General features: G+C 52.3%; 9 protein-coding genes across 9 annotated transcripts; 5 read left to right on the top strand and 4 right to left on the bottom strand.

Annotated features, from left to right (window-relative positions):
• Positions 1-328: 328 nt before the first annotated feature.
• On the top strand, positions 329-841 carry ASPVEDRAFT_142751 (Hsp20/alpha crystallin family protein; the record flags this gene model as incomplete). The annotated part of the gene is made up of 1 exon (XM_040807866.1): positions 329-841. One exon carries the CDS (start codon positions 329-331, stop codon positions 839-841), a length of 513 nt encoding a protein of 170 aa, XP_040673417.1.
• Positions 842-1013: 172 nt separating this feature from the next.
• ASPVEDRAFT_56964 (zinc-dependent alcohol dehydrogenase family protein) lies at positions 1014-2147 on the bottom strand (the record flags this gene model as incomplete). Its single annotated transcript, XM_040815277.1, has 3 exons — positions 1014-1099; positions 1150-1245; positions 1295-2147. The coding sequence occupies 3 exons, from the start codon at positions 2145-2147 to the stop codon at positions 1014-1016; spliced, it is 1035 nt and encodes a 344-aa protein (XP_040673416.1).
• A 1357-nt stretch (positions 2148-3504) lies between these two features.
• ASPVEDRAFT_88892 (uncharacterized protein) lies at positions 3505-5736 on the bottom strand (the record flags this gene model as incomplete). The annotated part of the gene is made up of 3 exons (XM_040818445.1): positions 3505-4270; positions 4348-5553; positions 5612-5736. 3 exons carry the CDS (start codon positions 5734-5736, stop codon positions 3505-3507), a joined length of 2097 nt encoding a protein of 698 aa, XP_040673415.1.
• Positions 5737-6786: 1050 nt separating this feature from the next.
• Positions 6787-8433, top strand: ASPVEDRAFT_202591 (uncharacterized protein; the record flags this gene model as incomplete). The annotated part of the gene is made up of 1 exon (XM_040809378.1): positions 6787-8433. The coding sequence occupies exon 1, from the start codon at positions 6961-6963 to the stop codon at positions 8431-8433; it is 1473 nt and encodes a 490-aa protein (XP_040673414.1). The 5' UTR covers positions 6787-6960.
• Positions 8434-9385: 952 nt separating this feature from the next.
• Positions 9386-10849, top strand: ASPVEDRAFT_142094 (SNG1 family protein; the record flags this gene model as incomplete). Its single annotated transcript, XM_040807801.1, has 3 exons — positions 9386-9515; positions 9572-10627; positions 10701-10849. 3 exons carry the CDS (start codon positions 9386-9388, stop codon positions 10847-10849), a joined length of 1335 nt encoding a protein of 444 aa, XP_040673413.1.
• A 1463-nt stretch (positions 10850-12312) lies between these two features.
• ASPVEDRAFT_202588 (uncharacterized protein) lies at positions 12313-14597 on the top strand. The gene is made up of 2 exons (XM_040809377.1): positions 12313-13242; positions 13310-14597. Exons 1-2 carry the CDS (start codon positions 12368-12370, stop codon positions 14469-14471), a joined length of 2037 nt encoding a protein of 678 aa, XP_040673412.1. The 5' UTR covers positions 12313-12367; the 3' UTR covers positions 14472-14597.
• Positions 14598-14920: 323 nt separating this feature from the next.
• On the bottom strand, positions 14921-15692 carry ASPVEDRAFT_76489 (uncharacterized protein; the record flags this gene model as incomplete). Its single annotated transcript, XM_040816359.1, has 2 exons — positions 14921-15582; positions 15632-15692. 2 exons carry the CDS (start codon positions 15690-15692, stop codon positions 14921-14923), a joined length of 723 nt encoding a protein of 240 aa, XP_040673411.1.
• A 514-nt stretch (positions 15693-16206) lies between these two features.
• On the top strand, positions 16207-18051 carry ASPVEDRAFT_76488 (fungal specific transcription factor domain-containing protein; the record flags this gene model as incomplete). The annotated part of the gene is made up of 6 exons (XM_040816358.1): positions 16207-16240; positions 16293-16815; positions 16872-17387; positions 17474-17540; positions 17596-17734; positions 17789-18051. Exons 2-6 carry the CDS (start codon positions 16310-16312, stop codon positions 18049-18051), a joined length of 1491 nt encoding a protein of 496 aa, XP_040673410.1. The 5' UTR covers positions 16207-16240; positions 16293-16309.
• ASPVEDRAFT_877678 (SDR family NAD(P)-dependent oxidoreductase) lies at positions 17788-19204 on the bottom strand (the record flags this gene model as incomplete). The annotated part of the gene is made up of 4 exons (XM_040818150.1): positions 17788-18472; positions 18535-18860; positions 18914-19024; positions 19084-19204. 4 exons carry the CDS (start codon positions 19202-19204, stop codon positions 18152-18154), a joined length of 879 nt encoding a protein of 292 aa, XP_040673409.1. The 3' UTR covers positions 17788-18151.
• Positions 19205-19223: the final 19 nt, after the last annotated feature.

The following is a 19223-nucleotide window of genomic DNA, read 5'->3' as shown; positions in this document are numbered from 1 at the left end:
TGCTTAGCTGGACAGTATACTACCGGATCATTAAAAGAAATCTAATAAGAAACAACCTTTATTCTAGTGATGTCAATCCATGTGATATGGTATGAACTAGCCAGTAAAGCAATTGTTGTAATAATGCGTTGTAGTCAGCCGTGGTTGTGTGACCGGTCTTGTGACCGTTAGGAGGCGAACAACATCCCCAGACTCGATCCAATATTGTTTTATCTGTAAAGGACTGTCATGACATCATATATAATTGCGCAAATATATACCCGTTGTGCAGCAAAGTGGTGGTGTGATAGATACTGCATATCCTTCTGTACAGTGCTGGCCCTAACAAATGCTGAAACTCGTTCAATCAAGACTACACCCACGCAGCTCTCTTGCGTATCAGATTCCTAGAGCAAGAACCATGTCGCTCATGCACGGTCGTCCCGGCGGGGGGTTCCTCTCCTTCATGCGCGCCCTCGACGACTTCGATAACTCCCTAACCAACCGCTCCCTCGACCACCAGTTCATGGCCCACTCCCCGCGCTTCGACATCCGCGAAACCAAAGACGGATACCATCTCGATGGCGATTTGCCCGGGGTCGAGAAGAAGGACATCGATATCGAGTTCCCCGACCAGACTACGCTGAATATCAAAGGGCACGCCGAGAAATCAACCTCTGAGGGCGAGGAGGGGTCTTGGTGGTGTATGGAGCGTTCGACTGGAGATTTCAGACGCTCGTTTACCTTTCCTAGTCCGGTTGATCAGGACCATGTGGAGGCGACGCTGAAGAACGGGGTTCTGTCGATTAATGTGCCGAAGGCTCAGGTCGTGTCTACCGGGAAACGGATTGACGTGAAGTAGTATGCCATGATTTCCTTGGACTTGTTGCGTTGGGAATGTGCCTTTTCTATGCTTAGTGGAGTGGTAGCCTTATACATATTTAGTGTCCAAACATGAAGCTTTCGTTTGGCGTTGTATACAAGGCCCGACTTTCTGTAATGAGACTGTCCAGATTGGTTTTATGTCCTCAACCCTAGAATTTGATATGAACTTTCAACTCTCCACCAGATGGCTTTTCGAAGCTCTCGTATGCCTGAGTGATATCCGAGAAATCATAGCCTGCGCCGTTGATGTCAGTTAAGGGAAAAGAGGAATTATTGGATACTTACTGTGCGTCAACAGCTGGGAAGGGTTTATCTTTTGCGAGTTATAAAGTCTCAGCAGAGTTGGAATCGTGCCGGTATCGACTAATCGGGTGCGTATAGCTAGCAATGTCAGCTCAAGCATTTACCATATATTGTTGAGCCTCCTCACTGATGTTATGATCCCAGAGTCGATCAAGCGCCAACTGAGCCTGTTGCCCATGTACACCAACATTCGCAATCGATCCCCCCGGGGCAACAAGCCTCTGGCACAGCTCGAATGTCTCGGGGTATCCGACAGCTTCAATAACTGAATCGAATCCATGCTCACCCGACAGCGTGTCCAACGTCTCCATGGCCTCCTTGTCCGTAGGGTTGACCGTCTGATCGGCACCTAGTCTTGTTGCATGTGCGAGCCGTTTATCATCTTTGTCAATGACGACGATCAGGGATGGAGTATACAGCTTCGCGGTCAGCAATACCGATAGACCCACCGGCCCAGCACCAACAATGGCAACTCTCCCTCCAGGCTGCACATTGGCGTTGATTGTTCCGCACTCATAGCCCGTGGGCAGGGCATCAGAGAACGCAACGGCAGCGCGCGCATCGATGTTTGTGGGGAGCTTATACAGTGAAGACGCAGCATGAGGGATGCGGACATACTCCGCCTGCGTGCCGTCAATGACATTTCCTAATGCCCATCCACCGCTGGTGCAGTGGGAGGTGAGGCCTTGACGGCACGAGGAGCACACCCCGCATGCGGTTATGCAGGAGACGAGAACGAGGTCGCCAACGAAGAGATCAGTCACGGCAGACCCCAATTTCTCTATGCTTCCCATGCCTTCATGACCGAGCACTAGGCCCGGCTCAGCGGTGGGAACATCTCCCTTCAGAATGTGAAGGTCAGTACCGCAGATGGTTGTATGCAGCATCTTGACCACGGCGTCGGTTGGTGACTGGATCGTCGGTATTGGACGGTCCTGGAGATCGCATTTATTCTTCCCTTGATAGACGAGGGCTTTCATTGTGTCCGATGCCTAGAATTCACTGAGCCAGGCCTCTAGAACCTATTTCTAGGCTCACCTTCGATGCGCTACTATAGGGTCTAGCAGGCGCCATTGTGGATTGATATCTCGCTGAGGCTCCTGCCCAACACAATATCCCTAGATTTGATGGTCTCCAGCTCGCTGGGAATTGTTTCGAAACAGTAGCTGTAATAGCACGCGAACAGTAATTAATATGAGGTCGAGTGCGAAACATGTTCCTTGCAACTTCTCGAAACCTATCTGACGGGGGACAGTCTCAGTTATGATAGAAAGGATTTACTGTCAATCGAGAGAATAGCAACTATTGCAAACCCGTAGAATCAATCCATTGCATCAACGACCTAGTGGCATGATAAAATTCGATGGTCTAGCTCCTGTGAAATCGGCCGTCACTCGGTGTTTTGAACCAGGGTTCAGTTTGCCACGACGTAACTGCACCAGGATAATTGGTAGTCGCCCAATATCCATGTTCAACATGTCTACCTACCGATCGAAAAACTACGGCCGCCAAGGCGGTTGCCTGTCTCGTTCTAGTAGGTGACCAGTGCCGCCCTGAAGTCGCGCGACCTGGGTGGGCGAGGTGAGCTTGTAGGATGAGTGGGTGAATTCAATTACTATGCTGGTCCTGGTTGGAAGGGAAAAGACACTTCCAGAACAGCCCTTAGATTTAGGCAAGTTCAGATACAGGGCCCTAGGTTGACAAAAGATACTGGCTAGAATGAGAGCCCGTTCTAGCTCCCTTGAACAGAATGTCGACAAGCACTTATTATTGATCCCCTGATCGCCACTTGATACCTCGGCAGATTTCTCCTCCGCATGGATAAGGAGTGATCAGTTCAAGATTACGGATACTAATAGTCAGATATATATCATACAGGCACCCTACCTTGGCCAGGGCTAAGTCAGGATTAGGGCCTAGATTAGGGCTTAACAAGACCATCCTAAAATGACCAACGAACCCTACCCGGCCAATAGAAACAACCACCAGCACCACAACACCCAAGCTCACCACTGCCGTGGCTTCCTACGCCTGCAATGCCAACTGTGATGTCCACGTTGTACACACAGCAAGGCAATCAGGCGGGGGGCGCGAGATGCGCGCTGAACTGCGGCACGCCGAGGCTGCAATCAGCAAACTCGAGGCCATGCTGGGGATCATAGCCAGCAAGAACCAAAAGTTTGGTACGCTATCAGCAGCCCCCAGCTGCTGATAGCGTACAGTAAAGCATCAACGACACATTGATAGCGTATCCAGTTAGACCTTTAAATACCTATTCTATATACTCGCATTGAATATGTACATGCAGTTGGGTATTTAATGCCCAGTCTCCTGCAATCAGCCTGGATCCCCGGCAAGTGTCCTCCTTATTTCACACAGCGGGACCGTCAGCGTCAGCGTCAGTTCACCTTTGTCGTCGTCCTCTCCCTCTGCTTCCGAACTATCCATATCCCGTACATCTGTTGGTCCCAGTTGCAAGAGCACCCTGGACAACAGCCAGAGCTCCTCAGCGCAGCCCACATATCCAACCAGGTCGAGCTCATGGATCTCCGAGCGCCACAGCAGGTCCTTCCACAGTAGCCGCCACCTGTCTAAGGCACGGTGAAACATCGCTCGTTTATATGAATCTCGGGTCGCGATCCGACCGGCTCGGACGTCAGTGAAGATTAGACAGTATATGCCTGGCAGCGGAGTGGAATGGGTTAGCGTGCGGTGAAATGTGCGCCAGGTTATGAGTGTTTTGGGAACGTGTTGATATTGGGATGGGCGGGAGAACATACCGGCGACCACAGTGAACAGTCCTAGGATGCTAATACCCCGAAGCTGCAGCCAGAAGCTGGCTTCGTCTCCTGGAGGTGCGTCTGCCTCTGCCACGAGGATGTGAATTGTCTCGGACAGCGTCACGGTGGGCAAGGAGACCGGAATGTCGGCAATGCTGGATGGGCCCTCTAATAGCGAGGGCATTGTTGACAACTCAGTTATAATTATGAAACTGCTCTCGCTGCACGGGAGGTCTCTCGTAAGTTCTTCGACGGCGATATACGGGGTCGCGGAGGTGCATCCAGTAAGCTGGCAGTCCAGGAGAAAGATCGAGGTGGCAAGCCTGATTCCGTAGTGGTCAGTATGATAGCAATCAACCAAGGTTTCCCTTTCTTCAACCCAATCCAACAGCGGACATACCGGATACCTATCTCCTCTTGGAGCCGGGTTGAACCCCAGCGAGGCCGTTGATTCTCATCCCGCGTACCGCGATCGCGATGGGCAACCCCGAAAAGGCCCAGGGCCCTGGCCGCGTCCGCCAGGGCAGGGAGACGCAAACGGCGCAGCCTGCGGCGAATCGCGTTGTCGTTGCGCCCAATCTGCAGGCTGACGACGATGATGGCCGCCATGAGTGTATCGGTTTCGATCGTTGTGGTTTGGCTGTGACTGTGAATATGGCTCTTAGCCAGATCCTTCAGGTTGAATAACGGCAGTCTAAAAATGAAATCCTCCGCGATATCAAAGCAGTCCACCGCGAGCTGTAATCTAGAAACAGCCGACGTCGCGCGATCCGACGGCACCGGCAGTGGCGATTCATAGGTTGCATCTACCACGCACCCGGCCAGTATCATGGCCAGCAAGAGCGGTATTGACGCAGTGGCCACACAGAACGTAGGACGGTGCACAAACGGGAAATGGCGTTGCAGGCGGTAGATGCAGAACCGTGCGAGCCGGTCGATGCTGGCGCTCGAGAAGATGCCCGCTGTGGCCGCGGTTTCGAGCGCCGTGCTGGCCGTGGTTGTGCTGCTGGAAGATGAAGATAAAGAGCATGTAGTGGCGGTGATTCTGAGAGTCTCCAGTATTTCTGCACCGCGGGCAGTGAAATCAGCCAATACCTCCTCGCTCGATTCTTGGGCGTTGTTATTGCACCTATAAGGATATAATGAACTCGGAGCACACCCAGGTGATATTGATAGGTCAGGCAACGGCCTCCCTATTTCAAGAGCAAGGTAGAGATTCGAGCATGACCTGTTGATGCCGTAGTAGTTGACGAGGAACGGGATTGTCGCCATGAGCAAGTCGTCCGAGACTCCCACCTCATTCTCGTGCGTTGGAGAATGAGAATGCGAATGGTCCCGCTGAATTCGACCTCGAGGAAAAGGCTCCGATGGACCTGAAGAGAAGGACGACGACGAAGCTGAAACTGTCACTCTATTATAGCTACAGCGGGCTGCATCAGGGCCTCCTCTCGCCACGCACGAGCCGCAGGGCCAATTCCCATCACAAGCGGTCTTTCTTAGGGCGCACGAGCCACAGCTCGATCGCGGCTTTCCCTTTACTCTAGCGCGGTAGGGGGTTTTGTTGTCTCTGTGGGCGCAGGTTTTGGCGTGGCGGAGTGCGGTGTCGCTGTACAGTTAGGTATTACATGTTAGTAAATAACACCAGTATTCAGCAGATGACTGACCGACGGAGAAATTCCCGGGCACATCCGGCAAAGCGACAAGGGAAGGGCTTCTGGTTGGGGTCGTCTGCCAGAGCATGAGATACCACGGGTACAGATATAGGGCTTGGACTCACGGGACGTCTCATGGCGGCGCTGATGGCTGCTGGAGGAGAATCCAGCCCCGCAAGCGTGGCACCAAAAAGGGGGCATTATTTGAGCAAGAGGTGCTGAGTGAAGTGAAGATAGGCTATCTTGGAATATTAATTGAACTGCCCAAATCTTTAGTGGGCCTACAATCCAAAGGCTTCCGTGGGTCCCGGATCCAACTGTCACATCTCCTCCTTCTGCGTACACCCCTGAACCGCCTGCACCCACGCAGCCCTGCGGATCATAAAGCAGGTATGTGTAGGTGAAAGACCTGCCTTGGCTACAGGATCACCAGTAATGCTGAGGCGGACTGCACCACAGGCACATGTTGCGGACTGAGACCCGGACATCTTCGGGGCTCTGGATCTCACCGTCCTGACGGCATGTCGCAGCCTTTTCTACTCTTCTTTCTCCTTACTCCTATATCCTTTGCTCGTACTCTGTACCACGGACTCCACAATCCGGTGCGTAGCCAATAGGGAAAACCCCACCAGATTCATGCTTCCGAAACAGCCGCTTAGTCACATTTTCCACGTTTTTTTGATTGGGTGTTTTGATGGCCTGCGATCTCAACCGTCATGCCCGGCCCCACGCGTGCCCACTCAATAAACCCTACCAAACTGCGCGCACTGTAATACAATGTGAACCAGAGCATAATAAAGCCCTGGAAAGGCCCAGGGTTTTGGCGAAACATAACCTAAAGATCGCGGCCATGTAAAAGCATACGACTCAGCCCGACCCGAGTGCTGGACGACTCTACTATCGAAATCACTCCGACTAGCAATCCAAGACCGGTCCCAACCTGGATCTCCAGAAGAGCGACATCGAAAAACATGCTCGGACCGCATGGTGTTCACCGTGGTTTTCTGATTTGGGTGAATTCGTAGTGGTGCCTTGGGACTAGCTCGTTGTCCAGTAGGAATAAACCCACCACAGTAAAGTTGTCATTGGTTATGCTCTTAAGCAGCCTGCATCATCTTGCGTTTCCCTCAGTGGCTCAATTTTCTCACTGGAGAGGAGCAACTGGGGCGATCACATCTGAATTGAGAGCCGGTTGGGGCTTGGCGATTCTTGGGTCTATCAACGTCCGGGTGGTGGTCCATTCAGTGAGGAGTATAAAGAGAACCTAAAGAGAAGGAAGACACAGAATCAACCATACAAACTCATTCAACACCCTCAGCAGTCGACTCTCAGCTCGTCATACCATCTCATCAAGTCCTACAATGACGGGAAAGTACGTTTTGACCGGAGGATATGTGACTACTCTGGACGATTCGCTCGGAGACTTCCCCATCGGTGCGGTCTTAGTTGAAGATGGCATTATCAAGGCGGTTGGTAAAGCCGAAGACTTCGAAACTACAGGGGCTGAGATCATTGACACAACCGACGGCGTGGTCATCCCTGGTATGGTGGACACTCATCGCCATACTTCCATGTCCTTGACGCGCGGAATTGGGGCAGACCAGGCATTGATGCACTTTCTATCCAACACTTACATGAGGTGGCTACCCGCCACTGGAGTCGAAGATATGCGCCTTTCCGCTCTTGTTGGCGCGCTCGAGGCACTTGATAGTGGCGTGACAACAATCATCGATACTTGCGAATCCTTCCATTCTAGAGAGCATGCGGAGGCCGAGTTACAAGGGTTGAAAGACTCTGGGATTCGGGCATTTTATGCCTACGGCATGTGTGATCTGGAGTACGACGGGATCCCTACTGGAAAGGACGCTTGGAACGCTCGCCTGGGCCACCTTACCGAGATGAATGCAGCAAACTCGTCCAGTGAAAGCTTGGTCAAAGTTGCATTACAGCTCAGTTTGCTCGGTACAGTTCCTTTTGAACTCACCACCAAGGAGATCGAATATGCGCATCAGCACGAAATGCTGTGCTGCTCTCATTCATGCGGACTTAAAAACTCATGCATAACCACTGGCATTGATGAACTTGCAGACAACAACCTGATGATGCCGGGCCATGTTTATATCCACTGCACAAACCTCACCGATCGCCAGATGGCACTTATCGCGCAAAGCCAGGGTAAGATCGCAATTGCGATGGAAACTGACATGCAAATGGGCATGGGCATTCCACCAATTCGGGCATGTCTAGAGCACGGCATCCAGCCATCGCTCAGTATTGATACCGCTGCTGCCGTCGCTCCCGACCTTCTCTTTCAGATGCGCCTAGCATTGCAAACACAGCGATGCCTAGACAACGAAGCCTCCCACAACCGTCGACTGGTGCCGATGACTCTGGAATATACCTGCCGGGATGCTTTGATCTGGGGCACACGCAACGGCGCCGATGCTGTTGGGCTAGGCGACCAGATTGGCACACTTACACCCGGAAAGCGCGCCGATATTGTCTTCCTCTCGAACAAGCGCTTTCTGAGTCCCTCAGCGTTCCCCCTTGGCACCGCCGTTCTGCATTCCACTGCGGCAGATGTCGACACGGTTCTAGTCAACGGAGTTATCAGGAAACGTGATGGCCAGCTGGTTGGACAGGACGTTGATCTAATTCGCAAAAAGGCGAAGGAGGGATTGCAGCGGATTCTCGACAACCTTGAGACGATGATGCCAGAGATGACCCCCGAGCAAATCAGCAAGTACACGGTGGATGCTGAACGCTCGTCCCGGGTGAACCTGGCGGGGGCCTACAATCAGGATTCCCGAGGTGATGGATTCCGACAAACCTAGTGCGGTCAGGTTGCTGTGTAATTAGATAGAGCATTAGCTGTAGATCCTCTAGGCCGTCAATACAACCTGATACTGGTGACTGTGGCAACCGATAGTAGCGGCTATTCCGGCTCATATCCGACACTAGAACCTTATATCTTTCCTCCATGTCTCCATTCGCGAAGGCGAAATGGGATACTTCTGTAACATCTGCCGTACGGGCTTCTCAGCAAGCAGTCACCGGAGAGTCTGTTCCAGCAGAGCTCTCAGATGACTTGCTAACGGCGAGGGTGCCTTTCCTAGTCAATTATTACTGCATTGGTAAGTCATGTTCGGACCTCTATCTAGTATGGGAGCTAGGAGAGGCCTAACGTATTGAATTAAGGTATGTTGAAGAGCTGATACCTTTGTGCAGAATAGTAGCATGCATCATCATATTGGACTGCCAACTGACCAGCTGCGTCGGCAGCCCACTGTGCGTTCATGCTACCGAGCTGACTGGAGACATGCGGTGAACAATATCCTTTAGCACCCTTCGAGGGTTAACAAACAGCTGTCTACTACCACCCGCTGAAGGCGACCAAAACCCTAGGCAAGGACACCAGACAATCAGAAGGTACACTCAAGTGGGAATATCGGCTGCGGGTTTATCCCAATTGGTTGCCACTCTCCCTGACCCTTCACTTACCATGCAAGCCCATTTGTTACAGGTGCCCACTGTACTTGATTTCCGAACATCCGACTGACCCACCTGAATTTTGACACTGGACTCCTTGTACAAGGGGGTTGTGCAATGCCCCACCCAAAAAAGCGAGTAGTTAGCTAGAATGAAGTTTTTAGACGTACGCACTTCAAAAGAGTCCGAACTACCGAGCGGCCTATTTCGGATTGCGATCTCCAAGCGTACATATGGCCCTGATCTGGCGCTGACTTCTCGGGCTTGTACATCCCTCCAATACCCCCAGCCTGAGCCATGACCGAAAAGAAAGACGCCAGTACCGAGACCCCCTCGCCTGACACAGTAACTGTGAAGTCGGTTGGGTTTTTTGATAGCGGTCTTAAACCCACGAGAAAACGCGTCTTGATCCAATGGGCCCGAACAGGTATATTCCTTTCTTGTCTGTCGGGACGTCGCTAACAAAGGCGTGCGGCTTCCCAGTGTCTATACTATGTGTCTTCATTCTCGGAATCCTCTCCCTTTTCTGGGCATCACGGCTCCGAGTCACGGAAAACCTTTACCGTCTGACGGTTTGGGTAGTGGACTTTGACAGTCCGGGATCTGCCAAGGAGCCCTTTGTGGGACCTGCTATAATTGATGTGGCCACGTCCTTGACCGGCGTTGGTGTTGGGTATAGCATACAGGATCCGGCCGACTTCGACTATAATCCCATGGCCGTGAGACAGCGGGTCTATGACCAGAAAGCCTATGCAGCTATTGTCATCAACCCCAACGCCACAAGTCGCCTCCTTGATGCTGTTCGATATCAAATTGATTACACACCCGCCTCTGCCGGCCAAATTATCACGGTCAGCGCACGGGAACCGGATACCTTTTCCAACTACCTCACCCCGGCCCTAGATTCATTCGAGCGACAGGCACTGCTCTCCTTCGGGCCTCTCTGGGTGCATAAACTTGTATCAGAGTTTCCTAACACTACTACCTGGACAGGAGCGGCCGTCAGCCCCGCGATCGGCTTCCAGAGAGTCGACCTACGGCCGTTTACGCCAGCAGTGGCAGGCCCTGCCGTGACAATTGGGCTTATTTATTTAATTATCCTGGCCTTTTTCATCTTTCCCTTCCTGATGCCGGTGCATAGTCAACTCCTCACAAATGCAACCCGGTTGAGACTCTCCCACTGGATTATCTGGCGCATCATTTCCAACCTGGTGGCCTATTTCTTTCTCTCTCTTTTCTATTCATTCGTATCCCTGGCCTTTCAGATCCCCTTTTCAAACTCGTCCCGCCCAGGTACCGAACCCGCCGCCAATGCCACTCCATACAGCCATGGCTCCTTTGTCGTCTTCTGGATGCTAAACTGGGTCGGCATGGCGGCGCTTGGCTTCCCCTGCGAGAACATGGCCATGGTGCTAGGGTCCCCATGGAGCTCCTTTTTTCTCATCTTCTGGGTCATAAGTAATGTTGCGACGGGGTTCTACTCGATAGATCTAGCCCCTGGGTTCTTTGCCTGGGGCTACGCCTGGCCTATTCATCGCAGTAAGTGCTTCCTACTTAATGCCTTTGCCGCTCTATATCCACCCGCACAGTTTCTGACGAATGAACACTTCAGTCGTCGAAGCCCTGCGCACCATCATATTCGGAACACACTCTCGGATTGGCCTGGATTTCGGTATCCTGTTTGCGTGGGTCGCTGTGTCGATTGCGTTTTTCCCGTTCGCCACGCACGTTATGTTGTGGAAGATGAAGCGCAGGCGTTAGAGTTGGAGTGATTAGATTCCGTCCTCCCACCAGGATCAAACTTCTTTTTTGTGGCCTTGGAAAATATATAAATAACTCTAGCTGGCTTGTCACGCACAAGTGAGTGAAGACACGCAATGGGACTTTTGACAGTGCAAGCAGACTACCATAATCCGAAGTGGGGTGTCTCCAATTGCACCTTTCCCACAGCTCGACCTGCGACAAGCAGTGCCCAGGTCATGCCAGTTTTTGGTCGCATGGAGCCGGCGAAGATTGCGGCCATCGCCCTGTGGTTTCCAGGTTGCCTGTATGATAGAAAGTATGTTACTTTTAACCAGAAGCAGAGGCGTAGTCTGCCGATCTAGTAGGGTTCACTCCATAGCTCCCAGATGATGGATGCAGCAGCCTTTAAGAGAGCGAATGTGTAACTATCGATCCACGTCTCTCTGTAAAGAACCATTTGATCAAAGAGCATGAACATAAGGGGGTTGGAGAATAGTGCTTTCCGACTAGAGAATTGGACAAACACATTTGAGTGCTGAAATGGAGATTACCGGCAGTGCGGCGGAGACGGCTCTCATCGTCTGTCTGCACGTCCTGATTTCGGACACACAAGGAGAACTGAAGTATTGTGGGATCCGCTGGAATACGTAGAAAGACATATGCCTCCCCTGTCCGAACACACCCGTATTGACGCCCTAGACCATACATGTATAAGAATATCTGAGTGAAAACAGCACTGATAAGACACTGGACATGAAACTCAAATATGTCACCTTCCTGATTAATAATATCGCGTGCCAGGTCTATCTCGTGCAATCCTGTAACTAGTTCAGTGACTGTTAGCTTATAAGAGGCTTTAAACTCCACACCATACACCAGTATCTGGCACTCATCGGCCATGAGGTGAATACAGAACTAATCGGCATAGTAATTATATTACTTTCCTAAGCAAGCCTGACTCTGACTCTATACTCTTTATTTCCCCTTTCCTCTTCTTCCACCTCTCCCGCGGTTAGTATTTATTACTTGATAGGGTGCATCATTAAGATATATCTGCTGCAGGCTGTTATTAAGCAAGGTCAAGGTTATGTAGTTATAGAACACCACTCGGTCTTCTATACTAAACTCCTGTTATAAAGTTAGATCAATTTCCTTGAGTCGTATGGTTATAAACTACCAACGCAGTTCGGATGAGTAAGAGGCATTCCTATTCCCGCTACAGTACCGTAATTAGTTTTTAGAAGCATGACTGAATCGCGGCCCTGTGGCATCGTCGCTTTAGCTCACAATTTCTTGAAACGTATAGGAATGAGACAACGATTGACCTACTGATTTAATTCATCTGCTCTGTGTCTCCTTGGTGATGTAGAATTTGGGCCTCGGGGCGAGTGCGTGCATAACCGCGGCTATACAATGGGGGCCTTACCGTATCCCCGCTTGGAGATGGCAAGCGGTCCCTTGCAACAATGACTTTGTAAATAATTCGAGCAAGTTACTACCCTGAATGGGTGTTCGAAATTTAACCCCTATACGAAAATGGATGTACTACCTCACGCGATACTGGGAGGTGCCGCCTTTACCGCGCTGGCGATGTACCTAGATGCGAAATTCTCGGTAAGCAAAGACCTGGCCCAAATCCAAAGCGCACGGCAAGGCCAAAAATTCAGTAGGGGGCTATTTGAGAGACACGGGAACGATGACTGGTCCTTTTACCATATCGTGCATGCCTCCCACGCAGTTCGAGCAAAAGTCGGGTCGGACGAGGCGCTCCAGTTCGAAGGGCGAAGCTGGTCGTATAACGACCTGAGACAAGAGATTGGGCGTGTTGCTGAGGCGTTGGCCAATGCTGGTGTGAAAAACAGAGCGGTTGTGTGTCTGTTTATGGACAACTCTCCTGAGTTCATCTTTACCTGGTGGGCGTTGTTCAAACTCGGGGCCATCCCAGCACCGATCAACACCAAGTTCAAAACCGAACATATCAGACATTGTGCCAGGCTGTGCGAATCGTCATTTCTCATATGCACCACGGAGCTTTGGAGCGTGATCCAGGAGGCATTCTATGACTGTCAAGATAGTCGCCACCAAACCACCGTTATTTACAACGCGGGGACGTACACTTCACGTTCGCCGGACTCGTCGTTACCAGAGGGAGTTGTGTACTGGGACCACGACAAGTTTCCGCCGGCCAAGCCAGGAATAACCGACGACTACCCAGCTCACCAGAGACCGAAGATCGGTCCGACTATGCCGGTGCAATACTTGTTTACTTCCGGAACAACTGGCCTACCCAAAGCTGTATGCTACCCTGCTAGCTACTGCTTGATGCTTGCCAACCACCGCAGGTGGCCTGGAATGTTTGATATCCGTCGGCGATATTATATATGTCTACCTCTGTTCCACGGAACAGCTCAGTAAGCATTCAAACTCGCAACTCGCATGTCCTATGAAGTACTGGCCTATCTGACATCGCCTATACAGGGTCGCAGCAATGCCCGCAGTGCTGATGACATTTGGCACTGTTATTCTCGCGCGCCGCTTCTCACGCCGGGAGTTCTGGAGTGACATTCGAAAATCCAACGCAAATGCCATCCTGTATATTGGGGAAATGCTTCGATACCTCGTCCAGTGCCCACCAGACCCTCGATTCCCGGATGAAAGAGACCATAAGGTCACCCTGGCGTTCGGGCTAGGACTCGCACCGACCGTCTGGAAGGCATTCCGCGAGAGATTCGGCGTGGATTGGATTGTGGAATATTATAGTGCGACAGAGGCAACAGCGTCACTGCTCAATTCGAATAGGAATAATTATGCGGGAGTTGGCAAAGTCGCCCATTGGGGGCCCCTGATGAGACATTTGGGGCAAGATACGTTCTACATCGTCAAGGCAGATTTAGAGTCAGGCGAAATCCTGCGCGACCCGAGGACTGGTTTCTGTATTCCGGCTAAGATGGGCGAGCTTGGGGAAGCCATCTGCCGTATCAGACCTCCTATCCAGCGAAAGCATGACTATGTTGGCGACGGAGGCGCAGAAGCGACAGAGAAGAAGACGCTCCGAAATGTGTTTAGCAAAGGTGACGAATTCTTTCGGCTCGGCGATGCGCTATCCATGGATTCTGATGGGTATATTTCATTCTCGGATCGCCTGGGGGATACCTACCGCGTCAAGGGCCATAATATATCCACAACAGAGGTTGAGAATTGCCTTGGCCGCCACCCTGAAATCGCATCAGCTAATGTATACGCCATCCCTATGAATCAGTACGGGTATGAGGGCCAACTCGGCTGTGCGGCCATTGAGCTCCATGCAGAATCCTGGGATCGAGTTGACAAGATCATCTGCGGGCTAGAGCAGTGGATGACAAGCTCTGAACAGGGCATCCCAGCATATGCCGTCCCACGATTCCTGCGCCTGATCCGCGATAGTGACAACATGGTTCCTGGCCGAGGTTCTAGTCAGGAAAATGAGGTCGAGCGAGTGTCAACTATCATGAAGAAGGTGAAGGTTGGGCTCCGCAAGGAGGGATTTTGGCCTGCTGGAGGTGAAGATCAGATGTATTGGATTGAGAAAGAAGGATCAGGATATGTTCCTCTACTTGAAGCCACTGCACGGTCACTTCGGGCTGGGGAATTCCGGCTGTAACATGGGTATCTTGTGGGATTTTAACTGATTATTAAGCTATTAAGACAGGGCGCTTTTTATTAATCAAGGAGTATCCTAAATAATTATTAATAGTTAGTTTTAGGTGTGGAGATATAAAGAAGGTAGCTAGTCTGGCACCAAAGACCGCGCGGGCCAGACTGGTGCGGTCTTAATTACAGTCTTTCCAGTCCTATGCAGAGGCCTAATTAGCAATAGCCAAGTGCTGTTACGTACTCTAGAATATAACGAGATTACTGAAGTCCTGCAGTACCTCCAGCTATTAATACTTCTAGATCCAGCCTACTATACCTTATATATTATAGGTCTAACTCGTACAGGCCTCTCGTTTCGTGGTCTAGAAAACAAATCTATGCAAAATTGTGAAGTAATCTGTCCATATCACAAGAGAGCCACAGGAAACTGGGACTCCCTGTGCAGCGATCCCATCATCAGTCAAGTCTTGAGACAGCTCGCCAGTCACCTGGAACCATTTCCTGGACAGGCAAGCGATTGTTAATAATGTCATCAGCGTTCAAAAAGTCCGTGCCCAAGATTCGATGCTCAGCAGCTGCAGTATCAGGCACAATGCCCGACGTGACATGACGCTTGACCAGCCTAGCACGAGCAATCTCGCGGTCAACGCCAACAAACCACGACTCGTCCATAAGAGCAGCAGCAGAACTCCAGGGCTCACGGTTCAAGCTCAGATAAAGACCCTCGAGAATGATCACTCGAGATCCTGGCGAGATGGCAACATCGTCTGGCACCGGGTCTTTGATTGCATGATCAAAGCTCGGTGCGAAGACAGTTGGTGAAGCGGCGGTCAGGGGCTCTCTCAGGCGCTGCACGAGCCGATAGAATCCCTCTCCGTCAAACGTAAACTCGGCGCCTCTGCGGTAGATTGCATTGGCAGGGTCCGGCATCGCGGCCAGCTGGGCTCTGGGCAGATGGTAGCCATCCATTGATATGCACACCGCAAGGTCCTGGCTGCTGCTGGCCAGCTGGTTGACTCGGTCAGCCACCGCCGCAGCGAGGGTTGTCTTGCCTGATCCTGGGATGCCAGACACGCCGATCAGAATGCGCGAGGTCTGGTCTTTGCTTTTACTGAGACCTGGCAGGACATCAATTGGGAATTCTCCGGGGCTGGAAGATGTTTTTACCTATGGCCTTGCGCGCCAGGTAGTCGACATGGTCCGGGGTCTCCAGCCCTGCAACGACCATCGTGTCGGAGGTATAGAATGGCTTGTACCGTTCACCAGTCGAAGGAAGAGGCAGTGATTAAATAATCGCGATGTCGGCAGCTCCAAGTTGCTGCGAGATCGGCAGTGGAGACTGGAGCCTTTGGCGGAGAATCCCCCGTCTCTGCTTCTCCAACACGACCTGAGGGCCGAAGACTGTACTCCAACAGCTTGCAGTCGATCTCCTGATCCTGAATCATGATCAGCTGGTAATTTCCGGCCGTCTTTGACCCGTCGGCCTCGACACGGCGCTCAAGTTACATCCCCTCGGTCCGCCACTGCCCGACAAACATGCCTCCGGAGTCTGAGAGAAAGCTGGCGTAAGTGATGCCCGGGCTTGTGGTTTTCGCCGTCTCACTCAATATGCGCGATCTAGGTGTCTGGTCTGTCGCCATCGCAAGGTCGCCTGTGATCGGGGCCGCCCGCAATGCGGTCTATGCCGCAAAAATGGCTTCGATTGCGAGTACAAAACACGCGAGCATCGGCCTGGACTAAGGGCCGGCTACGTATCCCAGCTGGAGAAACGCGTCGGTGCGTGTGACCCCCTGTCCTGGTATCCCAGCCGGACTGCTGATCCCTCCAGAGGATCTGGAAAGACAGATGGAGGACGTTCTGGGACGACTATCGCAGTCGCAGCCATCGCAGCCTCCAACAGAACGAGATGATCTTGCTACAATCCCGTCTACGGGTCGGCTGGCTCCCCCGTTGTGCGTCCAGAATGTGGAGTCCACGAGCAGCCCACAGCCCGATACTGCGCCTATGGAGACTACGGCCCTGACATACGAACTCCAGCTGGTATGGCTGGAGAAGTATCAGCCGTGGTTCCCAATTATGCACCACACCTCTGTGAGTGACGCATTTGTAGAAGCTGAAAATGGGCCTGGTCTATTGCAAAAGGCAGTCAAGGCTGTCGCCATCTGGGACAGCCCTGGAATTTCATGGGATCGCAAGCAATTCCTATCGGAAAGACTTCGCCAGGAGGTTATCGTGAACGCAATGGGGTCACTGCACCTTCGCACTGTCCAAGCCTTGCTTACCTTGTCAATCCTTTTCTGGGGCGAGGGGAAATGGGTCCAGTATAGCAATCTGGCAGCAATGTGCAAGCGGTGCGTTGCCCTCTGTAGTAGGACTGCTAATAACTGCCACTTACTTATGAAATCAGGCTATCTCAGCAATTGGGCCTTCCTACAGTCGCTGGCGTGGCAACCGCTCAGCCGTCCAAGATGTGCCCCCTCGATGCAGTTCTCTCCGACAACAGAATCGACCACGAGGAACGACTCCGGGCCTTCTGGATGATCGAAATGCTGGATAGCATCTTTGCCTTGGGCCTGCCGAGTTATCCACCGACCACGGCAGCACCACTGGGTGCGATACTTCCCTGCAGTGACACTGCATGGGCTTTGCAGGACCACTTCGGCGAGTGTGTTCCCTTCCATGACCTGCAGTACTCCTCCGGCTTCTCCATGTGCATCAGCCTGTGCACCGTTGAGCTGGCGCCTGTGCATCAATTCCAGCACAGCGTGATTCAAACGGGTGCTATGGCCGGAGGTCCCGAGTGGCAGAGTGCAGCCCAGCGGCTCGACGAGCGACTCACCATCTGGCGCGAGGAATTCGTAGCAGCTGTTTTCCGGCTCATCAACGCCGAGTCACCCCATGATGCTCGTGCCGAGATGAGGCCGTATATTATTCTCACAAATTGCGTTCTCAACATGTGCTCGCCCTGCCCCTTTCAATCAAAACCCTGCGGTCAGCTAATTCAAGCAGGGCCGTGATTACACTACTGCAGTCGCAGACTACGCTGCCGGAAGGCGTTGGACAGGAAACGGAGCCAGTAAGGGAAATGTATCTCGTTCTACATGGCATACAAACTGACTACTTTATCCCAGTGGCCGTATGCCAACCATCGCTGCATGTACGCTTGCGAGAACATGGCAGCTAAGATCCGGCGAATGGAAGAGTCCGAGCTGGAGAGCTGCAGTCCATGTCTCGTTCTTCCCATCTTCGCCGCTGCCCGTTTCTATATTGGTATGTCCTGTCTCCTTGGGTTGTCTGTTTGGCTCGTTCTGATGTCCTATCCAGTGCATACGAAGTGCCTACACGCAGACGTCTCAGTCAACCTCCACTCGCTCGCGTATAGCTTGCACATCTGTAGTCGTCGCTGGCCTCTGGCTAAGATGTTTGAATCGGTGATCCGTACAGCTGTCGCTGAACACCGCACCCCGGCCATACAGTCGGCATTGCCCATTGAATTCTATGACCTGCGATATGCGGTTGCTGAAATCTGCCCCCTTCTCCAGCGCTGGGTCGATCGCTACTCATCGCCTGTTCTACGCACTGTTTGAGCAACAAATGTACCTAGACATGAGATACAAGTAAATTAAACAATAGTTATCCCGATTGATAAAACGCCACTGCTACAATTTCTTCTTCTTCTTTCGTAAGTTACCAGCTGCAGTGCCCACCATCAACTCTCAAATCAGCACCGGTCATAAAACTGCTGCCATCACCAAGCATGAAAAGCACCGGTGCCCGGAACTCATCCACGGTACTGAGCCGGTAAAGCATGTTATCACCCGTCCATTGCTCCTCCATCCCGGGCTTCTGGAGCGCCTCGGCCGTAGCAGCCGTGCGAATGTACCCAGGGGATAGCGAGTTCACGCGGATAAGCGGGAGACCAACCCTAGAACCCCATTCCGCCGCCAGAGAGCGCGTGAGCTGGTGGACGGCGGCCTTGGATGAATTGTAGCCGGCTGTATCAACACCCTACACGGTCAAATTAGGGGGGAGGGTTTGAATGGATGGATGGATGAAGGACGGACTCATACCTTGTTAGCGCCATAGCCACTCATGCTCGCAACAAAGACCATGCTCCCAGCGGTGTTTGTACTCATCATCGCCCGGGCTGTGGCCTGTGCAACGACGAATGTCCCCGTCACGTTGATGTCGAGGACCTTTCGAAACGCAGATGCCGGGAATTCAGCGGAAGGCCCGTTGAGCGACAGCCCAGCACAGGTCACCAGCCCCTTCACTGGGTAGCGCAGGGTCGGGAGAAACCTGGCGAACGTGGCTGCGACGGCGTCTTCATCGGTGACGTCTAGCGGATAGTACGAGAGCTGGTGTTTGTGTCTGGAAGCGGCGGTCTCGACATCATCTGTCTCCGCGTGAGCACAGCTAGGCAGTTAGTTACAGATACAAGATACTGACTCCAGTTTTGAGCCGTGGGCGTGGGAGGGAGGTCGAGGCAGACAACGTCTGCGCCGCTTTCGAGCATCGTGATGGCAAGGGTGCTTCCCAGGAATCCTGTGGCACCGGTGACTTTTTCGGTCAGTGCGTTTAGCAGAGGTGTGCGTCGCATTGGGCAGGCAGTGACTCACTTATGACCGTGCGATCGTCGAGACGAAAGAGCTGCGAGACCGGGAGAGATGGATCTCCCTGCGAGGGCTTTGGCTCGCGGTACTGGGGTGCGTGTACGTTGCCGTCGCTGGTCTGGGGCATTGTGTGACAGAATGAGAAA

This window comes from Aspergillus versicolor, assembly GCF_001890125.1.
Source record: "Aspergillus versicolor CBS 583.65 unplaced genomic scaffold ASPVEscaffold_13, whole genome shotgun sequence".
Classification (NCBI taxonomy): Eukaryota; Fungi; Ascomycota; class Eurotiomycetes; order Eurotiales; family Aspergillaceae; genus Aspergillus; species Aspergillus versicolor.
This window is presented reverse-complemented; position numbering and strand designations above follow the sequence as displayed.